Source organism: Armigeres subalbatus, chromosome 1, assembly GCF_024139115.2.
Source record: "Armigeres subalbatus isolate Guangzhou_Male chromosome 1, GZ_Asu_2, whole genome shotgun sequence".
Classification (NCBI taxonomy): domain Eukaryota; kingdom Metazoa; phylum Arthropoda; class Insecta; order Diptera; family Culicidae; genus Armigeres; species Armigeres subalbatus.
In genome coordinates, this window is record NC_085139.1 from 107,660,955 (window position 1) to 107,685,196 (window position 24,242).

General features: G+C 42.4%; 2 protein-coding genes and 1 long non-coding RNA gene across 4 annotated transcripts; 1 reads left to right on the plus strand and 2 right to left on the minus strand.

Annotated features, from left to right (window-relative positions):
* Positions 1–209: 209 nt before the first annotated feature.
* On the plus strand, positions 210–2,047 carry LOC134204556 (ataxin-10). Its single transcript, XM_062679367.1, has 4 exons — positions 210–367; positions 422–1,257; positions 1,334–1,600; positions 1,670–2,047. The coding sequence occupies exons 1-4, from the start codon at positions 291–293 to the stop codon at positions 1,849–1,851; spliced, it is 1,362 nt and encodes a 453-aa protein (XP_062535351.1). The 5' UTR covers positions 210–290; the 3' UTR covers positions 1,852–2,047.
* LOC134204566 (putative GPI-anchor transamidase) lies at positions 1,866–6,083 on the minus strand. Of its 2 annotated transcripts, none has more exons than XM_062679384.1 (5): positions 6,057–6,083; positions 3,114–3,341; positions 2,329–3,048; positions 2,079–2,248; positions 1,866–2,018 (listed from the first exon to the last, which is right to left on the minus strand). In XM_062679384.1, the coding sequence occupies exons 1-5, from the start codon at positions 6,066–6,068 to the stop codon at positions 1,943–1,945; spliced, it is 1,206 nt and encodes a 401-aa protein (XP_062535368.1). In that variant the 5' UTR covers positions 6,069–6,083; the 3' UTR covers positions 1,866–1,942. The 2 variants fall into 2 exon arrangements, with proteins under 2 accessions (XP_062535368.1, XP_062535360.1); XM_062679376.1 differs by lacking the exon at positions 6,057–6,083 and adding an exon at positions 5,864–5,881 and having other exon boundaries at positions 3,114–3,364.
* A 5,975-nt stretch (positions 6,084–12,058) lies between these two features.
* Positions 12,059–15,564, minus strand: LOC134205113 (uncharacterized). The gene is made up of 3 exons (XR_009978059.1): positions 14,092–15,564; positions 13,911–14,030; positions 12,059–13,850 (listed from the first exon to the last, which is right to left on the minus strand). It is a non-coding gene; the product is annotated as an uncharacterized LOC134205113 (long non-coding RNA).
* Positions 15,565–24,242: the final 8,678 nt, after the last annotated feature.

Below are 24,242 nucleotides of genomic sequence, written 5' to 3' on the forward strand. Positions count from 1 at the left end.
GCACAAAGACAAGTTCGCCAATCAACTCGTCGAATTTGACAGTTTATACACGGGAAAATGTCAATTTTGACGGGCGAAATGACGAACGATGTTATGCGCTTCAGCCTTAAGCCTTTTTTTCAAGATTTTTTGCTCACAAATGAAGGTGAAAAAGATTTTTACGCCTGAAAATGAAGGTGAGGTTCGAAAAATAAGTGACAACACTGCCACCACTCCAAACAGTGCGATGTCGATGACTTTACGCTGCACAGAGGTCATTCTGCAGTTGCTTCAAGAGTCCTGAAAACAACATGGAATATATCAGCGAAAAAGTGTCTGAAAATGATTATGAATCTGCTCTCAAAGCCTTAAACCAGCTTGACATCAGGTAAGAACCTTTTCATTCACAATTGTTCATTTACAATGTATTGAATTGTTTTAGCAAATATGACTACGACCAGTTCAAAAGTCAATCAAGTAAAATTTTGGATACCTTCTGGGTCTGCCACATGGACGGTGATTACCAGAATAAGATTGCCGTAAAATGTCTCAATTTGTTGAAACGATCGTGTGCCTTGGGTGAATCCTTTCAAAACGAAATAATCTCCAAAGAGCCCTTCCTGGGCAACCTAACGAAAATTTTGAATGATGACAATATTCCGGAAAACATTAGGCTGAACTGCTTACAACTGCTGGCGAATCTTTGTGTTCAGAATAAACGGAACCAGGAGCAAATACTGAAGGAGTTCAAAAATTATCTATTGAAGAGTATCGAGGCTAACAATAGTTTTACAAACGCTGCCACGATGATCGTCTACAACGCATTTATCTACAAAGCCGACATTGGGCTGGACGCCCAAGAACTGCTGGCGGTTTTATTGGCGAATGTGGAAACCAATCGGCAGGCCCAGCAAGAGGCACCCGAGTTTGTGGGAATCTTTCTCGAGTACCTGATGTGCGACAGCAACGAGGTCGTCGACGGATACGAACGAATCGAATGCTCGAAGCGCATCCTGTTTGTACGCTACCTGAATGAGTACATCCGTCAGGAGAAAAGTGGACGGTCGATCAGGTCGCTCCAACAGGATTTGTTCAAGCATCTGTTGGTTGATTTTAAGAAGAAGTCTGACTGTGTGCTCAAGACGGTAGATAGCTACTTGGATGGGGAGAAAACGGGCGAGGTTTTTGCGCTGCTGATGTTTCTGGCGGACGCTAGTTGCGTTGAGCCGTACGGGTCGTTCTTGCGACAAGATGGAGCGCTGTTTCTCAACATGGGAAGTAAGTTTGGTCTCGCATATCTACACTTTTTTCTCACTCCTGCATAGTTAACTTTAATCACGACTCTTTTTTGCAGGTCTTCTTCGTCAGTTACAAACCATTGGCAAAAGTGAAAATCACAACATATTTACCCCAGTTCAGAAGATCGAAGAAATTCTCAAGGTGAAACAAGGCACCAGTGAGTTGAACATAGAGGAAGACATTTCCTTCTCACTGAAATCATCCCTGGTTAAAGCCCTGGCCAATTTGTCGTACAAGAACAAGAAGAATCAAAACCTAGCTCGCGATATGCAAATATTCCCCGCAATACTGGAGTGCACTAATCTCGACGCAAGGAACCCACGTATGGAAAAATTTGAATTGCAATCTCATAAAATGATGTCATTCAAATATTTTCACTTTTCGGTTTCAGTCATAAAGGAGTGGAGCATCTTAGCTATCAGAAATCTGTGTGACGACAACCTGGAGAACCAACAGTTTGTGGCATCTTTGACGAAAATTGGAGACACCGAAAATTCCCTACAACTGGATTACAGCGGTGCGGCAGGGACCATTCGGATTAAGGACAGTAGCACGTCCTCACGTGGGCAATGAAGTTGTGCCCACCGTTCCCATTGTGTTCAATGTTTATTTACTTAGTCAGTCAAAAGCCTTACCTTTGTACTGCGAATGGATGCAAGATTTGCTAGACAAACAGACTAGATGGAAATTGTTCGTAGAACAATGCTGGATTTGGTTTGCTGATTGCTTTGGCTTCAAAGCTGAAAAATAAATTAAATTGATTATTTAACTTCTACATTTTTTTTCCTTTCATTACTGACCGATCTTCCGGAATAGTGGAAAGCGTCACATTCAATACATTCGACGTTATTTCTGTAGGCCGAATTGAGCCGAAGAAATCGGTGATGGGCACCTTGTATGGATCCTTGGGATAGAGATCCTTCCGTACTCCAACCGTAGATATGCAAACTCGTTTTGGACACACCGAAAGCTGAAAAAATCATCGAATCATCAATTCAAATTCTATTATGTTTATCTCTCAAATCGTGATTTAATGGTCAAATTACTTACAAATTCGCCCATCGTTTTCTTGCTGTTGACTTCCACCTTCTCCAGAAACTCTAACGCATAGTAAGTATAACGATCGATGATGTACACCCCAATCGCCGGATCGACATGATGGGAAAGCGAATCCTCCCCCACCAAGCTGCTAGCTACGGCCAAAATATTCGGCGAATAAAACTTCTCGTACATCGACGCCGCCTGGCAGGTATCAATCATGAAGAACAGCTCATTGTACCGCTGCTTCTGCCACATCTGTTCGATCGCATCGGCAAGCTCCTGGTTCGTGATTTCCTCCGAGTCCTGGAACTTCAAAAATCCATCTCCTCCGTGCCCGGTCAGGTATATCAGCACGTTGCTGCCGGCATCCGAGAGCAACCGTTTCGACCGGGCCGTCCCATTTTCGTTCCGTCCGGTGAGCAGCCGGACGAAATTCTCCACCGTTACCTCGTACCCACGGTAGTCCACTTCCACGTCCGCTCCGTACACGTTGATGTGCTGGTTGGCGTTGTTAAATACCGTGGCCGGACGGGGATTCCGCGGATTGCACGCCATATCATCGGCAATCATCAGCAGAATCTGACTGTCCGGAATGCCCAGCCGTTTGACGGAGCGGTACACCGACAGAACGTTGGCAATGTGGCGGTAGTTGAACCAGAAGCGTGAAGTGTCCACCAGCACTGCCCAGTTATTGGTGTGGGAACTGCTGGCCACAAACTGCTTCGGCAGCTGAATATAGTCGGGGAAATTGCGCGATTATAACAAATAATCATAGGCAGTCATATTCAACTTACCTCGATTTCATTGGCTGTACATCTATTATTTTTCAGCAGAATAATAAAAACGGCGAGAAACACCACAATTTTTGTATAATAGTCTTTGGTTTGCATTTTGAATTCGTATTTTTTTTTTGCCCACCAACAAATGGATGGCGGTGTAATTTTTGTGTTGTTTCGGTTGTTTCCTTTGATTCGTATACACCGTCTTCCGTTTTTGACGTTTCCTGTTCTTCCGCATATTTGCTCGAGTAGCATTAGAAAAAGACCTAATAAAAACGTAAATAAATGAAAAATATCGAATTATTCGAAATTAATCGAAAATAATATCGAAAATATTCGAATCCAGGTACCACTCGTTGGTCTTCACATCACCGATGGCGAAAATGCTACACAATCCTTTCGGCTTGCCTTCCCTGACCGATGACTTCTTGGCTTGAGGACACTTGGCCGCAAAGCAGATATAGCAAAGCTTCTCCCTCCTCCTTAGACGATCCCCACCGATGTGTATCCAAATGAGTGTCTAGTATAGGAACGAAATGCGTTCATATTTTATTTATGCATTTGATCTCGCACCGGTTGTTTCTATCAAGGTTGTTGAAGTGCAATCATGCTTCGCACTGGTGGTGAATATCCGGTTGCTATTGAGGCAAACACGGAAATGAATAAAATCAGGAAAAAAATATTATTTATTTTCAAATCTTTCAGAACTCGCTCCAACTTTTGTAATATAAATATGTGCGTAATGCATTTTGGGATTATCAGATTAGCTAGACACACATCTGCTAGGTGGCGCTAGCTTATATGCAATAATTTAGTGAGGTGGATATCTCGAGATCTATAAGACTTAGAAAGATTTTGTCTTCTACAAAGTTGTTTGGGTAGCCATAACATTTATGATAGAGACTATTTTAGTTTGGAATTCATACGCATAGTGGCGCTAGTGTATGAGAAATAACCTGTGAGGTTAAATATTTCTAAATCCGTTAGAGTTAGAAAGTGGCTATCTTCTACAAAGTTATCCGAATTATCTGTTAGGTTGGTTATTATGTAAGATTTAAAAGGGTAGTCCAAACCAGAAGTTTAGTTTGAAACCGCAATACTCGTTGGCGCTCGAGTTAAGTCGAATCGAGTCAAGTACGAGACACTGAAGATGGCCTTACTGTAGAAGTCGAAATAAGTATCTGTCGAAGGTACAACCAGGTGGTGGAATTAAATGGAATTGTACGAACTCGTCTTATGGCAAGTAGCTTTGTAGAATACGGCAATATTCTGAAAATTCCAGATTTTGAGATATTTAACCTATCAGTTTATTTCTTATACACTAGCGTCGCTAAGCGATTGTGTTTAAAACTAAACTTGCTTGCATCATGACGCTTTTCACCACCCGAACAACTTTGTGGAATACGGCAATATTCTAAAAAAATCAGTTTTCGAAGAAGGTTATTTCTTATACACTAGCACCACCAAGCGGTTATATCTTAATCTAAACATGCGTTGGTCATAATGGTTTTGACCACCCGAACAACTTTGTAGAAGACGCCAATATTCTAAAAATTCCAGATTTCGAGATATCTAACTAAGGTTATTTCATATGCACTAGCGCCGCCAATCAGTTGAAATCCAAACTAAACTGACTTCCATCACAATGGTTTTGATGATGAATAATCGAACAATTTTTCAGAAGACGGCACATTTTTTATTTATGCGTTACTCTATATTTCCGTGTGATGGTTTGGCAACGGTTGGAGCGGGTCGCCAAATTTGCCAACTCGCTATTCACCGAAGGTTGCGTTTACATTTCCCAAACCCGTTTACCAACGACCGGTGCGAGTTCGCATCATGATAGAGGTTTCTATTTTGGCTTTATTTACGCACTGGTGGGGATCGTCTTAGCCGTGCGGTAAGACGCGCGGCTACAAAGCAAGACCATGCTGAGGGTGGCTGGGTTCGTTTTTTTTTTCTTTATTAACGTGATTTTTTATTGTAAATAAGTTCATCACCTGCTGGGTTCGATTCCCGGTGCCGGTCTAGGCAATTTTCGGATTGGAAATTGTCTCGACTTCCCTGGGCATACAAGTATCATCGTGTTAGCCTCATGATATACGAATGCAAAAATGGTAACCTGGCTTAGAAACCTCGCAGTTAATAACTGTGGAAGTGCTTAAGGAACACTAAGCTGCGAGGCGGCTCTGTCCCAGTGTGCGGGGATGTAATGCCAATAAGAAGAAGAAGAAGAAGAAGCAAAGCTTCTCGTTTTAACTGCTTTTTCTTGACTCGTGAATCTTCTTTCGGCCCGTTCTGCTGTACAATGCACCTTCCATATTGCTGCTGACCGGACCACGATCCAATTTTACATCCTGTAAAATTTTGGCTTTCACCGAATCCACCGTCAATGCTATACCGGATACCTCCAATCCCATGATCATCGGCTCGTATTGCTCCGGAAGGCCCATTAATAGTATCGCCGCAAGCCACAAATCGTCCTCCTTGAAGCCCACGGATGCGAGCTTGTGGCTCGTACTCATTAACTCGTTCACGTACCCTTCCACACTAGAGCAATTACCCAAGTAACCAAAAGTTCCTTTAAGAGTACGTTTTTCGCTTAATCAGCAACCCAGAGCTGCTTAAGGACATAGTTGGAAGAGTACCATGATGGCAGCCAATATGGCACCGGACCTTCCACGGGCCAACCCCACACCTCCCGCACTCCTCTCCCACCAACATTCGAATGCATCGAACAAAAGTTTAATATTCAAATTACTAACCTGTTTACAGCATATTTCCTTACTTCCCGTGATAATGAACATGTTTCTTCAATGAATCCTATGTATTCCGGCTCGAATTGTAGCATAAATCAGCAGTTTCGTGCCAATTTAATAGCCGTTCGCGATTTGGTGGGTTCATCACTGCACTTCACTTCTTCTCAAAGGGCATTGAAAAAATCAAGTTTTTACTCACTGCTCCGCACATGAGCAGCCCGAAATGTTGATAGAATGCAAATTAAACACCACTTTTTGAAATCAGTCACTTATTTGAACGGAAAACATAGTATAAACTGCTAGTTTTGTCCGAAAAAAACGATTAAAAACTGATCGCGGAGCGAATGTAAACACCGCGGTGCACCGGCTCCGGCAGCAGCCGAGGGGCTGTCAACTTATGTATTTACGATTCATCTGCCTGAATTGACAAGGCGTATTGAGGAATTATTTTGAATTTCCGTATTTTTCGCCGTATTAATGTATTTTTGTGTATTTTTGTATTGTGGTGTATTAAGTTCATCGTTAATTGTATTTTCCGTGAATTTTTCACCGCGAATTGTATTTTTCGCGTATTGTTGAAGGTATTTTTTTCATTTCGCGTTCACATCTGTCAAAATCAATTGTTTTCTTCACGTTCGACGTAAAGATCATTTCTATACATTTTTATCGCCAATCAAATGAAAACATTTGTTATGGAATATTATTGGTAATTACAGTATGAAGACTTTGTTTGCTATGTTGACATCGAGATTAATATTTAAAAAATGAGTGAAAGCAGCAACAATATTATGGCCACGTTCTTATCATTCGGCAACCCATTGGAAAAGATTTCGATTTGAACCGACAGTGCTTTGTCAATCTGCTTCCAATTACATTTTCCATCGTCTTCGAAGGTTGAATACGTTGAGCAGCCAATTTAAGAGATGTTTCGGTCATCTTGTGCTGTAAATGAGTGGTTGTTTACCAACATAAATAAACTTACAATAATAATAATCAACGTACCTTCAAGAACATATTCTCTGGCATTTTTTTGGTAACTCACGCAATAGGTTCCAGTGTCCTGTGACAACCGGGAAACCGTGTGGATTTGCCATACAAAATATGAAAGTTTTCGGCTAATTTTACAAACTCCTATAAGTTTACAAGCAAAGGATTTCAGCTAGACTTTGTATTCATCCAAAATTATCTTTTATACATAGTGGGGAGCGAATCCCACAGCTGTCACATTTTCTAAATATAAATAGATTGGTTCCCAACAAGTCTTCCTCCATGCTATTCCAAAAGGAATTATCAATGTCCAGCTCTGTTATCGTCGGCGGGGGTGACAATGGGTTAAATGGGAGTGAGAATGGGTCACTGTTTCAACTACTTAGAATGCTTGTAGGATGGATTGAATGTATCTGAGGGCAAGAAGACTAAAATATAAAAGACCTTTTTGAACGATTTTGCTATACGACTTCCAGATTAATATTTAGGAAGCTCGTAAAAATGAGTGAAAGGATCAAAAATGTTATGGATCACGTTCGTATTAGAGGCCTGAATTCAGGCCTCTAGTTCGTATCATTCGACTCATTGCAAATTGATTCGATTTGAGATCTGAAATTGTCTTAATTATGTTGATGCGAGCAAATCCCACAGAGAGATTGGCTCCCAAAGATTACCTCCACAATATTCTAAGAGATTTTTCCATCTCGATTGTGTCCATCCTCCTGGGGCAGATACCGCTGATCGAGTCGGTAATAGTGGAATGGAGATTACACGCCTACGCAAGTTGTTTTTCCTTTTTTTTTTCCAATATTCCTTTTCAAAACAACATGTAACTCCATTTCCATATCTGTCAAAATAAACAAATTGGTATTGACTGGTATTGACGTATTTTTGGTGAATCGGCGTATTAATCAGGTAATAAAATTGTACTTTATGTCATTTTGACGGATTGTCGGCGTATTGATGAATTATTTCGAATTGAAGTACCAAAAAGAATTTTTGTATTTTTTAGGTATTTTTTCATGTATTTTTAGATGCGCATGTATTTACAATTCAACTGATTTATAGAGTTGATTGCCCCTCGGCAGCAGCAAACTAATAAGTAGGGTGGTTCAAAAAATAATTTTGCTGCGCCACGCTCAGTTCATTATTATTTATTATTTGGGTGTCATCCAATGGTTTGGGCTGGTTTGAATAGAGGCTTACCGCGCGCAGGTCGTTTCAGGTTTGTATGACAGTTGATATGGCGAGGTTGAATTTAACATTATTCTGATTCTGGCACTCCGTCACTGGGCGATGGCGAGGGGGGAGACCATATGACTGGATGAAATATTTAAGAGCTTCAACTCCGTAGACAATCCATATTGAATGGTCGTTCCAATAGTTGGGAGTCGATTTTAATCGAGGTTGCGATTCTTTCGCATGATAATTAGGCTTCTCAGAAGGCATCAGTGAAACGTGCAATTCAACAAAATTCCCAGAATTTGTCTGTGATATCTATCGCACCAGGGGCAGATACTTCCAGTCTAGTCTAGTCTACACTATCGTACCAGGAGCAGATACTTCATACAAAAAGTGTGACATAAGGGTGAGTGGAGTATAAAATGCTATATTTGCGTTACGTAATCAATGGATCTTTCCTGCGGTGCGGTTTTCGTTCACTGAACTCTCTGGAATGTTGCTTTCAGCTATGTGGGTTCTCTTTTCGCCAGCGTTTGGAGGGGAGGTGCCGTAGCCAGTGTAATAAAAGGCTTAGTTTCCCATACCAGTTTTCATACAAACTTGAACCGGCTTGCGGTCAACCAGTTTTTGTTCAAATCGGTTTTTTGAGGACACTCGGAGCATGGGACGGAATCGAGTGAGCGTGGTGTGGTGGTGCTGGGTCGTTTTTTGAGCCACCCTACTAATATTCTTTGTTTTTTTATAAATACGACACCAATACTACTACAGTATTGCGCATAAGCCCCAAAATTTTATTCCCACTTTTGGGTTTCCGCGCCGAGCACTCAGCGCCAGACTCGGCGACAAGGAGACAGTGGTCAAGTTGGTACTCCTGATTTTTTGACAACTGATGTCAATTGGTTGTGTGAGTGCACCGGTGTCAAAAAATAGAGCTTTTAGCTGAAAATTTAATTGTCAAATGCACATTTTGACAGCAATATAGATGTATGAGTGAATAAAATGTGCAAATGCTCTATCGCGGAAGCAGTCGCTGAAGACAAGTGTCAATGGTTTCAGTGACGAAACGAAAAGTTTCAATGCAAAAAGCAATATATGAAAGTTTTTATTGTACCAATACAGTAGCCATTCGATAACTGCAAAATGTTTACTTTTCAGTTAACGAATGCCGTTCGATAACTGCAACGCATTCTAGACGTCAAACGGTTGTCAATCGACGTCAGATGCAATAAAAGTGCATCTAAATGTGCAGCGCAATGTAGCTGTCATTGTGTCTGACATCAGTTTGAAGTTTAGCGGTCCGATAACTGCAAACTGTTGCAACTATCGAATTGCAGTTAAAAAGCATTGCAGTTAAATGACTTGCAGTTACCGAACGTCTACTGTACTATCAAAGCTTTGTTTTGGTACTCAACCCACCTTCACCTTAAGCGAAAAACGTACTCTTGAAGGAACTTTTGATTACTTGGGTAACCAGGCGCACGGATGTAAATTTTCGTAGCAAGCCAATCCTTCGCGTCAAGCCACTGTCCTGGAACACAGGCTTTATCTTTTCCCATGCTTCTTTCGCTGTTGCCGCGTCTTGCACCAGACTGAAGACTCAGAAACGTCGCCATTTCCGTCAACGGCCGACCAGCTTCCTTCGCGGATCAGTATCATCCGCATCGCAAACGCCTGCTACTTCTCCCATTGGCTTCAGGAAATTAACATTGTTTACCATCTGTTTCACTGGTTTCCCGTGCGAAAAAGCGATATTTAGATGAAATTTCGAGGAAATTAGTTTGTTCAAGAAGGCGAGCGTTACAATGCGTTAAGCTTAAAAGTATACATCACTGAAATTCTCAGAACGCTCACACTAAGTTTTTGTCGAAATTGTGAATTTAAAACGCAGGAATCTTCTCATTGATGCATGCCAATCGAAAGATAAGACTTGGCTTCGACTCAATTGGGTCCTAAAATGAAGAATCGATATTCGATTTTCTTTCAGGGAACGATGAAGGTAATCATTCTAAACGTGTCAGTTTTTCTTAAGACTCAAAAATCGAAAAGAACATTGTTTAGTATGAAATTGAAAAATAGATGAAAAATGCTTCCTCGACATTTTCGGTGTTGTTTGACGTACGGATTCAAACGCACTAGCAAAACACCGCAGGGCACTTGACTCAACCTTTGATAGCTAATATATGGGGCTGACGTTTTGGGCTGATGGTTCATTTGTTTTGAAATGTTGCACAGCCCAAAATTTGCCTTAGAATGTCTTAAACACAAAAATATTATTTTTACTGATTTAGAATTTTACCAGAATTTTTAAAACAACGGTACAAGTATTCTTGACCGATGCACTATCGTTTGCAACCATAAACGAGTTAGGGCTTTAGGGCCCAATTGACCAGGGTAAATTAGAAATTTTACTTTGAAGAGACTAAATTGGGGGTGTCCAAAATGTGTACACTTGGGGGTCCAAAATATGTTGCACTGTCCAAAACAAAGAATATTTTCATTTCATTAAATGGAAAATTTCACTGATTTATCAATAACTGAAGCTCATTTCGAATTTCTATTCAATAAATAGGACTTTCATCTTTGAAATGGTGCCATTTTCGCCCATATCAAACCTGTACTTCAATCCAGCTTTCCACGCTCGGTAATGGTGGCTTGTCGGTGTGTAAAAATCAATCGGTCGCTGTACTGTTTGACACTAGCTGGAGGAAAACTCACTGTCGAAAAGGCCTTTTTTCCCTTCCCCTCGCCCAGGAATGCCAGTGGGCTTTCCTCCAGCTAGTGTCAAAAAGTACAGTGACCAATTGATTTTTACACACCGATAAGCCGCCATTACCGAACGTGGAAAGCTGGATAGATATGCTTATATTGGGATGCACTTCCTCTAGGGGTCCAAAATAGAACAGTTACCCTACATCAAGTATGACAACAAACCGCGAACTTGGCATCCAAAAAAATCTTATTTATTGTGCATTTAGACCAAAACTGTTTGTATGACGCTGATGAACTGGCAGCAAGGCACACTTCCGACGAGATTCACAAGGAAAAATAATATTAAAAAAAAAACGTCCTATCGTTGTGGTATGCCCTAATGTTGCGGTAGTGTTAAAGTAGTCCATTCTGGATATAATACCATTGAAAACAATTGCGGGTACGCTAAAACTCTTCGAGTTAACGACTAGAACAGCTTTTGTTTGACAAAATTTCGTTCAAAATGATGAAAAATCAACATTTTTCGTTAAAAATTTGAATCCCTTGAGCCTATTATTGCGGTAGTGCTAAGGTCCTATTGTTGCGGTATCGCTCTCCATAAGAATTACATGCAATACCGCAACAATAGGACTGACCTTCAAAAAATATCGCAACGATAGGCAACTGCGTCCTATTATTGTGGTAGTTTGTTTTTATTGTAATAAAAACAAAAAAACATAAGTTCAGCACTATCAAGTAATATTCACGAAACTATAGTTAACGAGCATCCTATTCAACTACTACAATGTGGAAATCGACCAACAGGTATTGCGCTTTTAGCACTTTATAAGAGTTCTGCGAGATTTTTTTTTCTCACAGTCATCTTTTTCTCACACTCAATACACTCAAAAAAGTTTGATTTTCCGTGTATAATATTTGAGTGCCCCGCTCGGAAAGATCTTCTAGACTTCTACTGTGATATCTCTGAGACAGAAAAATTAGTCTCCTAGATATTTTTCTTCGATGTCTAGCACCTGTCAGACCTCAAATCCGCCTCAAATGCAACAACCGTTTACACCGGTATCTACCTCAGATTTTAGACGAGTCGACCGTTTGAACCGGTTAAACCGAAAGGGATTTGACACTTCGGTTCTCTTAGATAACGCAGAGACATCTCCTAGACATGGGTACCACAGTTCTGCTAGACTTTTGCTAGATATGATGGAGATATGGGTACTTGATGATTCTTCTTCTTTTTTGTTCTTTTCTTTTCTTTGTTTACATTGAAAATTTTAGAAATATTTAAAAATATTTATTTAAATTCTGTTTACATATATCGTTATACAGTAGCAAGTCAAGTTCTACTCGGGAATGCGCCCGTAAATTGGGTAAAGATTGTGAGAATTATATACCAACTCCATGGAATCGAGTAGGGGCAGCAGGGGCATTGGAATTTAGATATGTTAAGATTCTATAAATTATTGGAAATTCCCTAAGGATTTCAATAGGAATAATTAATTATTTCCAAATAGCATTTGAACAATCCATCAATTCATTGAGAGTTCGTTTCGAAATCCTTCCCGGGATTCCCGAAAGAAATCCTGAAAGTATACCGAAAGGAGTTCCAGGAAGCGCATGGATTCACAAAAATTCAATTGGAACATCGAAATTATTCCAAATAAAATCCTGAAACAAAATCAGACCGAAAAGCTGAAGCACTGTTTGTGGAATCTCGAAAGGTTTCCGGATAGAATCCCTACACAATCTTTAGGGGATTCCAAACAGATTCCCAAGAATGGTTTTGAAAGGAATCACCAGTAAATTCGAAGTTGATCCTTAAAGTATTGAGAATAAACTTCTCAAAGGATGAGAAATAGAATTCTGAAAGGTTCCGATTTCTTTAAAAATAAGTTGCGAAAGGATAGCTAATGAAATCTTAATACCAAATCGAAAAGGTTAATCTTGGGGTTCAATTCACAAACCTCACGTGATGCCATTCGCTATCCTTTCGTAATTTCATTCGTAACCTTTTTGGTATTCCATTCCAAACCTTTTCGCTATTTCATCTGCTTCATCAGTCAATCAGAATCCTCTTGAGATTTTATTCGTAATCCTTGTGGGATTCCATTCTTCTTTCTTGCCTCCATACTTCCCTATAGCACACTATGAAATTTCAAAATGATTCCAAATGAAATCCCACGATTATTTCGAATCAAATACCAAAAGAATTTCGAATTTTCTCCCCAAAGGAGTACGAATAGAATTCCCACGAAACTTCGAAAGAAATCACGGAAAGATTCTGAATGAGAACTCGAATGGATTCCACTCGGAATTCTTCCCGGGTTCGATTCGAATTAATTTTAGAATCACATGTGGAATCCACTCGAGTTATTTTTCCGAATCCCTTAGGAAACCTTTCGTCGTTCGGTATTTTATTTGGAATTCCGTTGGTAATTCTGTGGGGATAAAATCCGAAATTCTTTTGGAATTCCGTTCGAAACCATTTTTGGGATTCTATTCGGAATTCTTTATGGATTTCCCTTGGTATTCTATTCGAAATCATTGCGGGATATCATTAGAAATACTTTCAAAATTCCACAAAAGTGCTCAAAGTGTAGAACTCCGAACGGATTATGAATGGAATTCCGTGGAATGATTGTGTAGAATGCGAATGGAAATTAATAAGATATGTAATTAAATTATGTATAGAACCCCTAAAGAATTTTGAATTTAATCCCTGAAGAATTGCGATTGGAATCCCGCAAGGATTCTGAATGGAGTACCAAAAATATTTCGACTGAAATCTCGGAAGAATTGCGAAAAAACATATAGATTCAGAATAGAATACCGATTGGCTTACGAATGGAATCCTGTAAGAATTCCATTTGGTATACTCGTCATTCCATTCGTTACTCATTCGAAATCACATATTGTGGAATCAATTTTAGATTCCATTCTGAATCCTTTCATGCTGTGGAAAGGACAGCTTTCCAGTTAGCTTCTTTTCAGCACATAGCTCTGTTGATGCGGGGATCCTGCGTGAACGGAATGGGGGTCATTTTATTATCAAAGTTGAGCAACTTGCTCCTCTAGACGAACCTCGATCACCTCCGTCAATTGTTTCTCGGAGGTTAAACTGCAAAGAATAAAAAAATAAATTTTAATGTTCCCATTCCCATTAAATATGGTAACTTACTTTCTCATTAAGCTCTATAACCTCGGGTCGAAATCTAATGCCCTTGATACTAAGATTAATATGAAATTTGTTTGGCGTCCTCGAATTCCTCTAGCAATAACTTAAGATAGGGTAGGTCATCTGCAAGAGAAATAAAAAGTATATTAAATTACAAATAATCGAGCTGATTCATTGCACTTACAATTGATCACATAATCCGCCGTGATATGCTCCATGGTAACCTCGTGTGCTTGGGCTTGGGATCGGCTTACAGCGTAGTAGAAGGTGATAGCAGAACCGTAATCCAGCCCTGATCCATTTGGTTCATAAGATCCATCTTTTCGGAATGCCTAGTTCTCCGATGATGATTTGAGACGATGAGATTGACAAGACTGGCAAAACCTAAATAAAAATAATCCTAGGTGTATATATTGATTCAATTCGTTATGAAAATTAAAACTAAATATCTACGGTCACTAAAAGAATTCACGGCCACTGAAAAACTCTATCAAATAAGGCTAGTCCTTTCGGTTTTGTTTCTAGAATCCTTTTGGGATCCATACTAAATTCGAGAGAGAATCCTTTTTTTTTCATAAGGGATTTCCTACTGAATTCCATGAAGGTTTTTTTTTTAAATTCAGTAACGATTTCTGATAATAAATAATTCAAAGTGGAAACTAGTTATTGTTTTTTTAGATTAATTAATAAATTCTTTCAAAATTTCTGGAAGGATATCTTTGTGATAACTGGGACGAATCCTTCTGGTATCCTTTGAGGATTCATTCAAGAGTTCTAGGAGAATTTCTTCGGAAATCGTGAGAATTCCGAATTCAGAATTCCGGAATTTCCGGAGAAATTTTCACTAAATTCCTGTACGCATTCTCTCGAGATGCTTGGAATTATTTCAGAGTATCTGAAATAATTTTTTGAAAATATCAGAAGGAATTCTATCAGAATTTCTGCAGGAATGCTCACGAAAATCGTTTAGGAATTCTCTTTACATTATTAGAGAAATTCTCTCGAAATTTGTTGTGGCAATCTCTCGGAAGCCATGAAGGCACACGGTTTTCCTGAAGAAATTATCTAGAGATTCTTGGAGGGTTCCACACGAAATGTAAGAGGGGTATCTCTCTGAGTACCTGGAGGAATCTTCCAGGGATTATTGGAAGAACTCTTTCGAAATATCTGGAATAATTCTCTAAAAAAATTCAAATAATATCCAATAATATCCAGTCAAATTAGTCCAACGCAGATGTTCTAGGGTCCCTAAATTGTCCGGGAGTTGATTTCAATTGATCTACCAGGTCAACTACGACTGACATTAAACCGATAGCAACCCAGCATGTCCATATAAGTCTTTAGAGCTCTTGTGAATGCTTCATCATTCAAATAAGCCCAACGCAGATGTTCTAGAGTCTCCAAATCATCCGAAAGGTTACTCCGGGAATTCCTTCAGAAGCTCCTCCAGGAATTCCTTTGGAAGTTCCTCCACGAATTCCTTCAGAAGTTCCTCCACGAATTCCTTCAGAAGTTCCTCCAGGAATTCCTCCGGAAGTTCCTTCAGGAATTCTTTCGGAAGTTCCTCTAGGAATTCCTTCGGAAGTTCCTCCAGGAATTCCTTCAGAAGTTCCTCCAGGAATTCCTTCGAAGATTCCTCCAGGAATTCCTTCGAAGGTTCCTCCAGGAATTCCATCCGAAGTTTCTCCAGGAATTCCTTCGGAAGTTCCTCCGGGAATTCCTCCGGAAGTTCCTCCGGGAATTTCTCCGGGAATTCCTCCGATAGTTCCTCCGGCAATTCCTTGGGATGTTCCTTCCGGAATCCTTCCGGAAGTTCCTCCAGCAATTCCTCCGGAAGTTTCTCCAAGAATTATTCCGGAAGTTCTTCCTGGAGGAATTCCTGGAGTAACTTTCGGCGAAATTCCTGGAGGAATTTCCGGAGAAAATATTGGAAGAACTTTCGGATGAATTCCTGGAGGAACTTTCGGAGGAATTCCTGGGGGAACTTCCGGAAGAATTCCTGGAGGACTTCCTGGAGGAACTTCCGGAGGACTTCCTGGAGGAACTTCCAGAGGACTTCCTGGAGGAACTTCCGGAGGACTTCCTGGAGGAACTTCCGGAGGACTTCCTGGAGGAACTTCCGAAGGACTTCCTGGAGGAACTTCCGAAGGACTTCCTGGAGGAACTTCCGGAGGACTTCCTGAAGGAACTTCCGGAGGACTTCCTGGAGGAACTTCCGGAGGACCTCCTGGAGGAGCTTCCGGTGGACTTCCTGGAGGAACTTCCGGAGGACTTCCTGGAGGAACTTCCGGAGGAATTCCTGGAGGAACTTCCGGAGGAATTCCTGGAGGAACTTCCGGAGGAATTCCTGGAGGAACTTTCGAAGGAATTCCTGGAGGAACTTCCGAAGGAATTCCTGGAGGAACTTCCGAAGGAATTCCTGGAGGAACTTCCGGAGGAATTCCTGGAGGAATTTCCGGAGGAATTCCTGGAGGAACTTCCGGAGGACTTCCTGGAGGAACTTCCGGAGGACTTCCTGGAGGAACTTCCGGAGGACTTCCTGGAGGAACTTCCGGGGAACTTCCTGGAGGAACTTCCGGAGGACTTCCTGGAGGAACTTCCGGAGGACTTCCTGGAGGAACTTCCGGAGGACTTCCTGGAGGAACTTCCGGTGGACTTTCTGGATGAACTTTTGGAGGAATTCCTGGATGAACTTTTGGAGGAATTCCTGGAGGAACTTCCGGAGGAATTCCTGGAGGAACTTCCGGAGGAATTCCTGGAGGAACTTCCGGAGGAATTCCTGGAGGAACTTCCGAAGGAATTCCTGGAGCAACTTCCGAAGGAATTCCTGAAAGGACTTGTGAATAAATTCCTGGAAGAACTTGTGATGGAATTCCTGGAATAACTTGTGAAGGAATTTCTGGAGAAACTTCCGAAGGAATTCCTGGAGGAACTTTCGAAGGAATTCCTGGAGGAACTTCTGAAGGAATTCCTGGAGGAACTTCCAAAGGAATTCCTAGAGGAATTTACGAAGGAATTCCTGGAGGAACTTACGGAGGAATTCTTGGAGAAACTTACGGAGGAATTCCTGGAGAAACTTCCGAAGGAATTCTTTGAGAAACTTCCGAAGGAATTCCTGGAAGAACTTGTGAAGGAATTCCTGGAGAAAGTTCCGAAGGAATTCCTGGAGAAAGTTCCGAAGGATTTCCTGGAGGAACTTCTGAAGGAACTCCTGGAGGAACTTCCGAAGGAATTCCTGGAGGAACTTCCGAAGGAATTCCTGGAGGAACTTCCGAAGGAATTCCTGGAGGAACTTCCGAAGGAATTCCTGGAGGAACCTCCGAAGGAATTCCTGGAGAAACTTCCGAAGGAATTCTTTGAGAAGCTTCCGAAGGACTTCCTGGTGAAACTTTAGAATAAATTCCTGGAAGAACTTGTGAAGGAATTCCTGGAAGAACTTGTGAAGGAATTCCTGGAGAAACTTCCGAAGGAATTCCTGGAGGAACTTCCGAAGGAATTCCTGGAGGAACTTCCGAAGGAATTCCTGGAGGAACTTCCGAAGGAATTCCTGGAGGAACTTCCGAAGGAATTCCTGGAGGAACTTCCGAAGGAATTCCTGGAGAAACTTCCGAAGAAATTCCTGGAAGAACTTGTGAAGGAATTCCTAGAAGAACTTGTGAAGGAATTCCTGGAGAAACTTCCGAAGGAATTCCTGGAGGAACTTTCGAAGGGATTCCTGGAGGAACTTCTGAAGGGATTCCTGGAGGATCTTCCGAAGAAATTCCTGGAGGAATTTCCGAAGGAATTCCTGGAGGAACTTCCGAAGAAATTCCTGGAGGAATTTCCGAAGGAATTCCTGGAGGAACTTCCGAAGCAATTCCTGGAGGATCTTCCGAAGGAATTTCTGGAGGAACTTCGAAGGAATTCCTGGAGGAACTTACGGAGGAATTCTTGGAGAAACTTCCAAAGGAATTCCTGGAGAAACTTCCGAAGAAATTCCTGGAAGAACTTGTGAAGGAATTCCTGGAGAAACTTCCGAAGAAATTCCTGGAAGAATTTGTGAAGGAATTCCTGGAAGAACTTGTGAAAGAATTCCTGGAGAAACTTCCGAAGGAATTCCTGGAGGAACTTCCGAGGGATTCCTGGAGGAACTTCCGAAGGGATTCCTGGAGGAACTTCCGAAGAAATTCCTGGAGGAATTTCCGAAGGAATTCCTGGAGGAACTTCCGAAGAAATTCCTGGAGGAATTTCCGAAGGAATTCCTGGAGGAACTTCCGAAGCAATTCCTGGAGGATCTTCCGAAGGAATTTCTGGAGGAACTTCGAAGGAATTCCTGGAGGAACTTACGGAGGAATTCTTGGAGAAACTTCCAAAGGAATTCCTGGAGAAACTTCCGAAGAAATTCCTGGAGGAACTTCCGAAGGAATTCCTGGAGAAACTTCCGAAGAAATTCCTGGAAGAACTTGTGAAGGAATTCCTAGAAGAACTTGTGAAGGAATTCCTGGAGAAACTTCCGAAGGAATTCCTGGAGGAACTTTCGAAGGGATTCCTGGAGGAACTTCTGAAGGGATTCCTGGAGGATCTTCCGAAGAAATTCCTGGAGGAATTTCCGAAGGAATTCCTGGAGGAACTTCCGAAGAAATTCCTGGAGGAATTTCCGAAGGAATTCCTGGAGGAACTTCCGAAGCAATTCCTGGAGGATCTTCCGAAGGAATTTCTGGAGGAACTTCGAAGGAATTCCTGGAGGAACTTACGGAGGAATTCTTGGAGAAACTTCCAAAGGAATTCCTGGAGAAACTTCCGAAGAAATTCCTGGAAGAATTTGTGAAGGAATTCCTGGAAGAACTTGTGACTTCCGAAGGAATTCCTGGAAGAACTTGTGAAGGAATTCCTGGAGAAAGTTCCGAAGGAATTCCTGGAGAAACTTCCGAAGGATTTCCTGGAGGAACTTCTGAAGGAACTCCTGGAGGAACTTCCGAAGGAATTCCTGGAGGAACTTCCGAAGGAATTCCTGGAGGAACTTCCGAAGGAATTCCTGGAGGAACTTCCGAAGGAATTCCTGGAGGAACCTCCGAAGGAATTCCTGGAGAAACTTCCGAAGGAATTCTTTGAGAAGCTTCCGAAGGACTTCCTGGTGAAACTTTAGAATAAATTCCTGGAAGAACTTGTGAAGGAATTCCTGGAAGAACTTGTGAAGGAATTCCTGGAGAAACTTCCGAAGGAATTCCTGGAGGAACTTCCGAAGGAATTCCTGGAGGAACTTCCGAAGGAATTCCTGGAGGAACTTCCGAAGGAATTCCTGGAGGAACTTCCGAAGGAATTCCTGGAGGAACTTCCGAAGGAATTCCTGGAGAAACTTCCGAAGAAATTCCTGGAAGAACTTGTGAAGGAATTCCTAGAAGAACTTGTGAAGGAATTCCTGGAGGAACTTCCGAAGGAAATACTGGAGGAACTTCCGAAGGAAATACTGGAGGAACTTCCGAAGGAAATACTGGAGGAGCTTCAGAAGGAATGCCTGGAGGAATTTCCGAAGGAATTCCTGGAGGAACTTCTGAAGAAATTCCTGGAGGTCCTGGAAGAACTTCCGTAGGAATTCATGGAGGAACTTCCGAAGGAATTTCTGGAGGAACTTCGAAGGAATTCCTGGAGGAACTTACGGAGGAATTCTTGGAGAAACTTCCAAAGGAATTCCTGGAGAAACTTCCGAAGAAATTCCTGGAAGAACTTGTGAAGGAATTCCTGGAGAAACTTCCGAAGAAATTCCTGGAAGAACTTGTGAAGGAATTCCTGGAAGAACTTGTGAAGGAATTCCTGGAGAAACTTCCGAAGGAATTCCTGGAGGAACTTTCGAAGGGATTCCTGGAGGAACTTCTGAAGGGATTCCTGGAGGAACTTCCGAAGAAATTCCTGGAGGAATTTCCGAAGGAATTCCTGGAGGAACTTCCGAAGAAATTCCTGGAGGAATTTCCGAAGGAATTCCTGGAGGAACTTCCGAAGCAATTCCTGGAGGATCTTCCGAAGAAATTTCTGGAGGAACTTCGAAGGAATTCCTGGAGGAACTTACGGAGGAATTCTTGGAGAAACTTCCAAAGGAATTCTTGGAGAAACTTCCGAAGAAATTCCTGGAGGAACTTCCGAAGGAATTCCTGGAGAAACTTCGAAGAAATTCCTGGAAGAACTTGGTGAAGGAATTCCTAGAAGAACTTGTGAAGGAATTCCTGGAGAAACTTCCGAAGGAATTCCTGGAGGAACTTTCGAAGGATTCCTGGAGGAACTTCTGAAGGAATTCCTGGAGGAACTTCCGAAGAAATTCCTGGAGGAATTTCCGAAGGAATTCCTGGAGGAACTTCCGAAGAAATTCCTGGAGGAATTTCCGAAGGAATTCCTGGAGGAACTTCCGAAGCAATTCCTGGAGGATCTTCCGAAGGAATTTCTGGAGGAACTTCGAAGGAATTCCTGGAGGAACTTACGGAGGAATTCTTGGAGAAACTTCCAAAGGAATTCCTGGAGAAACTTCCGAAGAAATTCCTGGAAGAATTTGTGAAGGAATTCCTGGAAGAACTTGTGAAAGAATTCCTGGAGAAACTTCCGAAGGAATTCGTGGAGGAACTTCCGAAGGAATTCCTGATAGAACTTCTGAAGGAATTCCTGGAGGAACTTCCGAATGACTTCCTGGAGGAACTCACGGAGCAATTCCTGGAGGAACTTCTGAAGGAATTCCTGGAGGAACTTCTGAAAGAATTCCTGGAGGAACTTCCGAAAAAATTCCTGGAGGAACTTCCGAAGGAATTCCTGGAAGAAGTACCGAAGGAATTCCTGGAGGAACTTCTGAATGAATTCCTGGAGGAACTTCCGGAAGAATTCCTGGAGGAACTACCGAAGGAATTCCTGGAGGAACTTCCGAAGGAATTCTTGGAGGAACTTCCGAAAGAATTCCTGGAGGAACTTCTGAAAGAATTCCTGGAGGAACTTCTGAAGGAATTCCTGGAGGAACTTCCGAAGGAATTCCTGGAGGAACTTCCGAAGTAATTCCTGGAGGAACTTCCGAAGGAATTCCTGGAGGAACTTCCGAAGGAATTCCTGGAGGAACTTCCGAAGGATTTCCTGGAGGAACTTCCAAAGGAATTCCTGGAGGAACTTACGGAGGAATTCTTGGAGAAACTTCCGAAGGAATTCTTTGAGAAGCTGCCGAAGGAATTCCTGGAGAAACTTCCGATGAAATTCCTGGAAGAACTTGTGAAGGAATTCCTGGAAGAACTTGTGAAGGAATTCCTTGAGAAACTTCCGAAGGAATTCCTGGAGGAACTTCCGAAGGAATTCATGATAGAACTTCTGAAGGAATTCCTGGAGGAACTTCCGAAGGATTTCCTGGAGAAACTTCCGAAGAAATTCCTGGAAGAACTTGTGAAGGAACTCCTGAAAGAACTTGTGAAGGAATTCCTGGAGGAACTTGTGAAGGAACTCCTGAAAGAACTTCTGAAGGAATTCCTGGAGGAACTTCCGAAAGAATTCCTGGAGGAACTTACGGAGCAATTCCTGGAGGAACTTCCGAAGGAATTCCTGGAGGAACTTCTGAAAGAATTTCTGGAGGAACTTTCGTAGGAATTCCTGGAGGAACTACCGAAGGAATTCCTGGAGGAACTACCGAAGGAATTCCTGGAGGAAGTTCCGAAGAAATTCCTGGAGGAACTTCCGAAGGAATTCCTGGAGGAACTTCCGGAGGAATTCCTGGAGGAACTTCCGGAGGACTTCCTGGAGGAACTTCCGGAGGACTTCCTGGAGGAACTTCCGGAGGACTTCCTGGAGGAACTTCCGGAGGACTTCCTGGAGGAACTTCCGGAGGACTTCCTGGAGGAACTTCCGGAGGACTTCCTGGAGGAACTTCCAGAGGACTTCCTGGAGGAACTTCCGGAGGACTTCCTGGAGGAACTTCCGGAGGAATTCCTGGATGAACTTTTGGAGGAATTCCTGGAGGAACTTCCGGAGGAATTCCTGGAGGAACTTCCGGAGGAATTCCTGGAGGAACTTCCGGAGGAATTCCTGGAGGAACTTCCGGAGGAATTCCTGGAGGAACTTCCGGAGGAATTCCTGGAGGAACTTCCGAAGGAATTCCTGGAGGAACTTCCGGAGGAATTCCTGGAGGAACTTCCGGAGGAATTCCTGGAGGAACTTCCGGAGGAATTCCTGGAGGAACTTCCGGAGGAATTCCTGGAGGAACTTCCGGAGGAATTCCTGGAGGAACTTCCGGAGGAATTCCTGGAGGAACTTCCGGAGGAATTCCTGGAGGAACTTCCGGAGGAATTCCTGGAGGAACTTCCGGAGGAATTCCTGGAGGAACTTCCGGAGGAATTCCTGGAGGAACTTCCGGAGGAATTCCTGGAGGAACTTCCGAAGGAATTCCTGGAGGAACTTCGAAGGAATTCCTGGAGCAACTTCCGAAGGAATTCCTGAAAGAACTTGTGAATAAATTCCTGGAAGAACTTCCCGAAGGAATCCCCCCAGGATTCCCGAAGGAATCCCCCCAGGATTCCCGAAGGAATCCCCCCAGGATTCCCGAAGGAATCCCCCCAGGATTCTCGAAGGAATCCCGCCAGGATTCCCGAAGGAATCCCCAGGATTCGAAGGAATCCCCAGGATTCCTGAAGGAATCCCCAGGATTCCTGAAGGAATCCCCAGGATTCCTGAGGGAATCTCCCAGGATTCCTGAGGAATCTCCCAGGATTCCTGAAGGAATCCCCAGGATTCCTGAAGGAATCCCCCAGGATTCTCGAAGGAATCCCCAGGATTCCCAAGGAATCCCCAGGATTCGAAGGAATCCCCAGGATTCCCAGAGAGGAATCCCCAGGATTCGAAGGAATCCCCAGGATTCCTGAAGGAATCCCCAGGATTCAGGAGAAGGATCCCCAGGATTCCCGAAGGAATCCCCCCAGGATTCCCGAAGGAATCCCCCCAGGATTCCCGAAGGAATCCCCCCAGGATTCCCGAAGGAATACCCCCAGGATTCCCGAAGGAATCCCCTCAGGATTCCCGAAGGAATCCCCCCAGGAATCCCCCCAGGATTCCCGAAGGAATCCCCCCAGGATTCTCGAAGGAATTTCCCCAGGATTCCCGAAGGAATCCCCCCAGGATTCCCGAAGGAATCCCACCAGAACTGTCGAAGCAATCCCTTCAGAACTGTCGAAGCAATCCCTTTAGGATTCTCTAATCAATATCTTCAGAATTCCCGAAGGAATCGCTTAAGAATTCCCGAAGAAGTCTCTCAAGGATTCTCGAAGGAATCTCCTCCAGGATTCCCGAAGGAATCTCTTCCAGGATTCCCGAAGGTATCTCCTCCAAGATTCCCGGAGGAATTCCTCCAGGTGACCTGTAGGAAAACCTCTGGAATTCCCAAAGGAATCCTCCCAGGACTGTCGATGCAATCCCTACATGATTCCCGAAGCAATCCTTTAAGGATGAAAGAAGGAATCTACCAAGGATTCCCAAAAAAAAATCCTCCCAGGTTTACGAAAGTAATCATCTAAGGATTTCCAAAATACTCCACTTAGGATTCCTGAACACATCATTTAAGGGATTCCCAAAGAAATTCCATAAGGATACCTAAACAAGTCCATTAATGATTCAAGAATGATTCCACTAAGTATTCTTGAAGAAATTCACCCAAGTTATCTGTGTAATCCATCCATAATTACCGAAAAGTACACTCAGGATTCCCCTTTTTTTGAGAATAAATCACAGGAAATTGACAATGAAATACTGAAAATAAATAATAAATCAAGACCCAGAATACTTAGCTTTTGACATAGATGATTAATTCGACGTCGGTCCCATCGCCTGATGATTTACATAATAGCAGGAAAAATCACAGCAGTGATCCATGGATACTGCAGGATGCAGATTCGAACGTTATTATTGCTGCAATAGAAAACAAAATAATATTTACCGTTGTATTCAGAATAGTTTAGGTATAGGTATAAGAATCCTAAATCAAGAATGTTTTCAATACTCACTTTTTCGAGACATATTTCGATCCGATAATCCTCCGCCTCGTATGCTGCTCCACCTTCTTGCCGAAAATTTCGGGATTTTAGCGATTCTGGGTTCTCGATGATTTCCTGGACAACGGTTTTCCGAGCAAATTTAACAACATATGTAATATGCAAATAATTTGTTTATCGCACACAACAACTCCGACTTCACTAAATGGAAAAACGGTTTTGAAAAAAATATGGTGACGTAAAAGCGCGGGAGAAATCTTGACAGCTAAACTGGTTTGCCTGCCGCTGGCGTATGACCGTGTGGTGAACAAACAAACACTTGCAAAATTAGTTGACTAAAATATGCACTTGATTCGTGTCC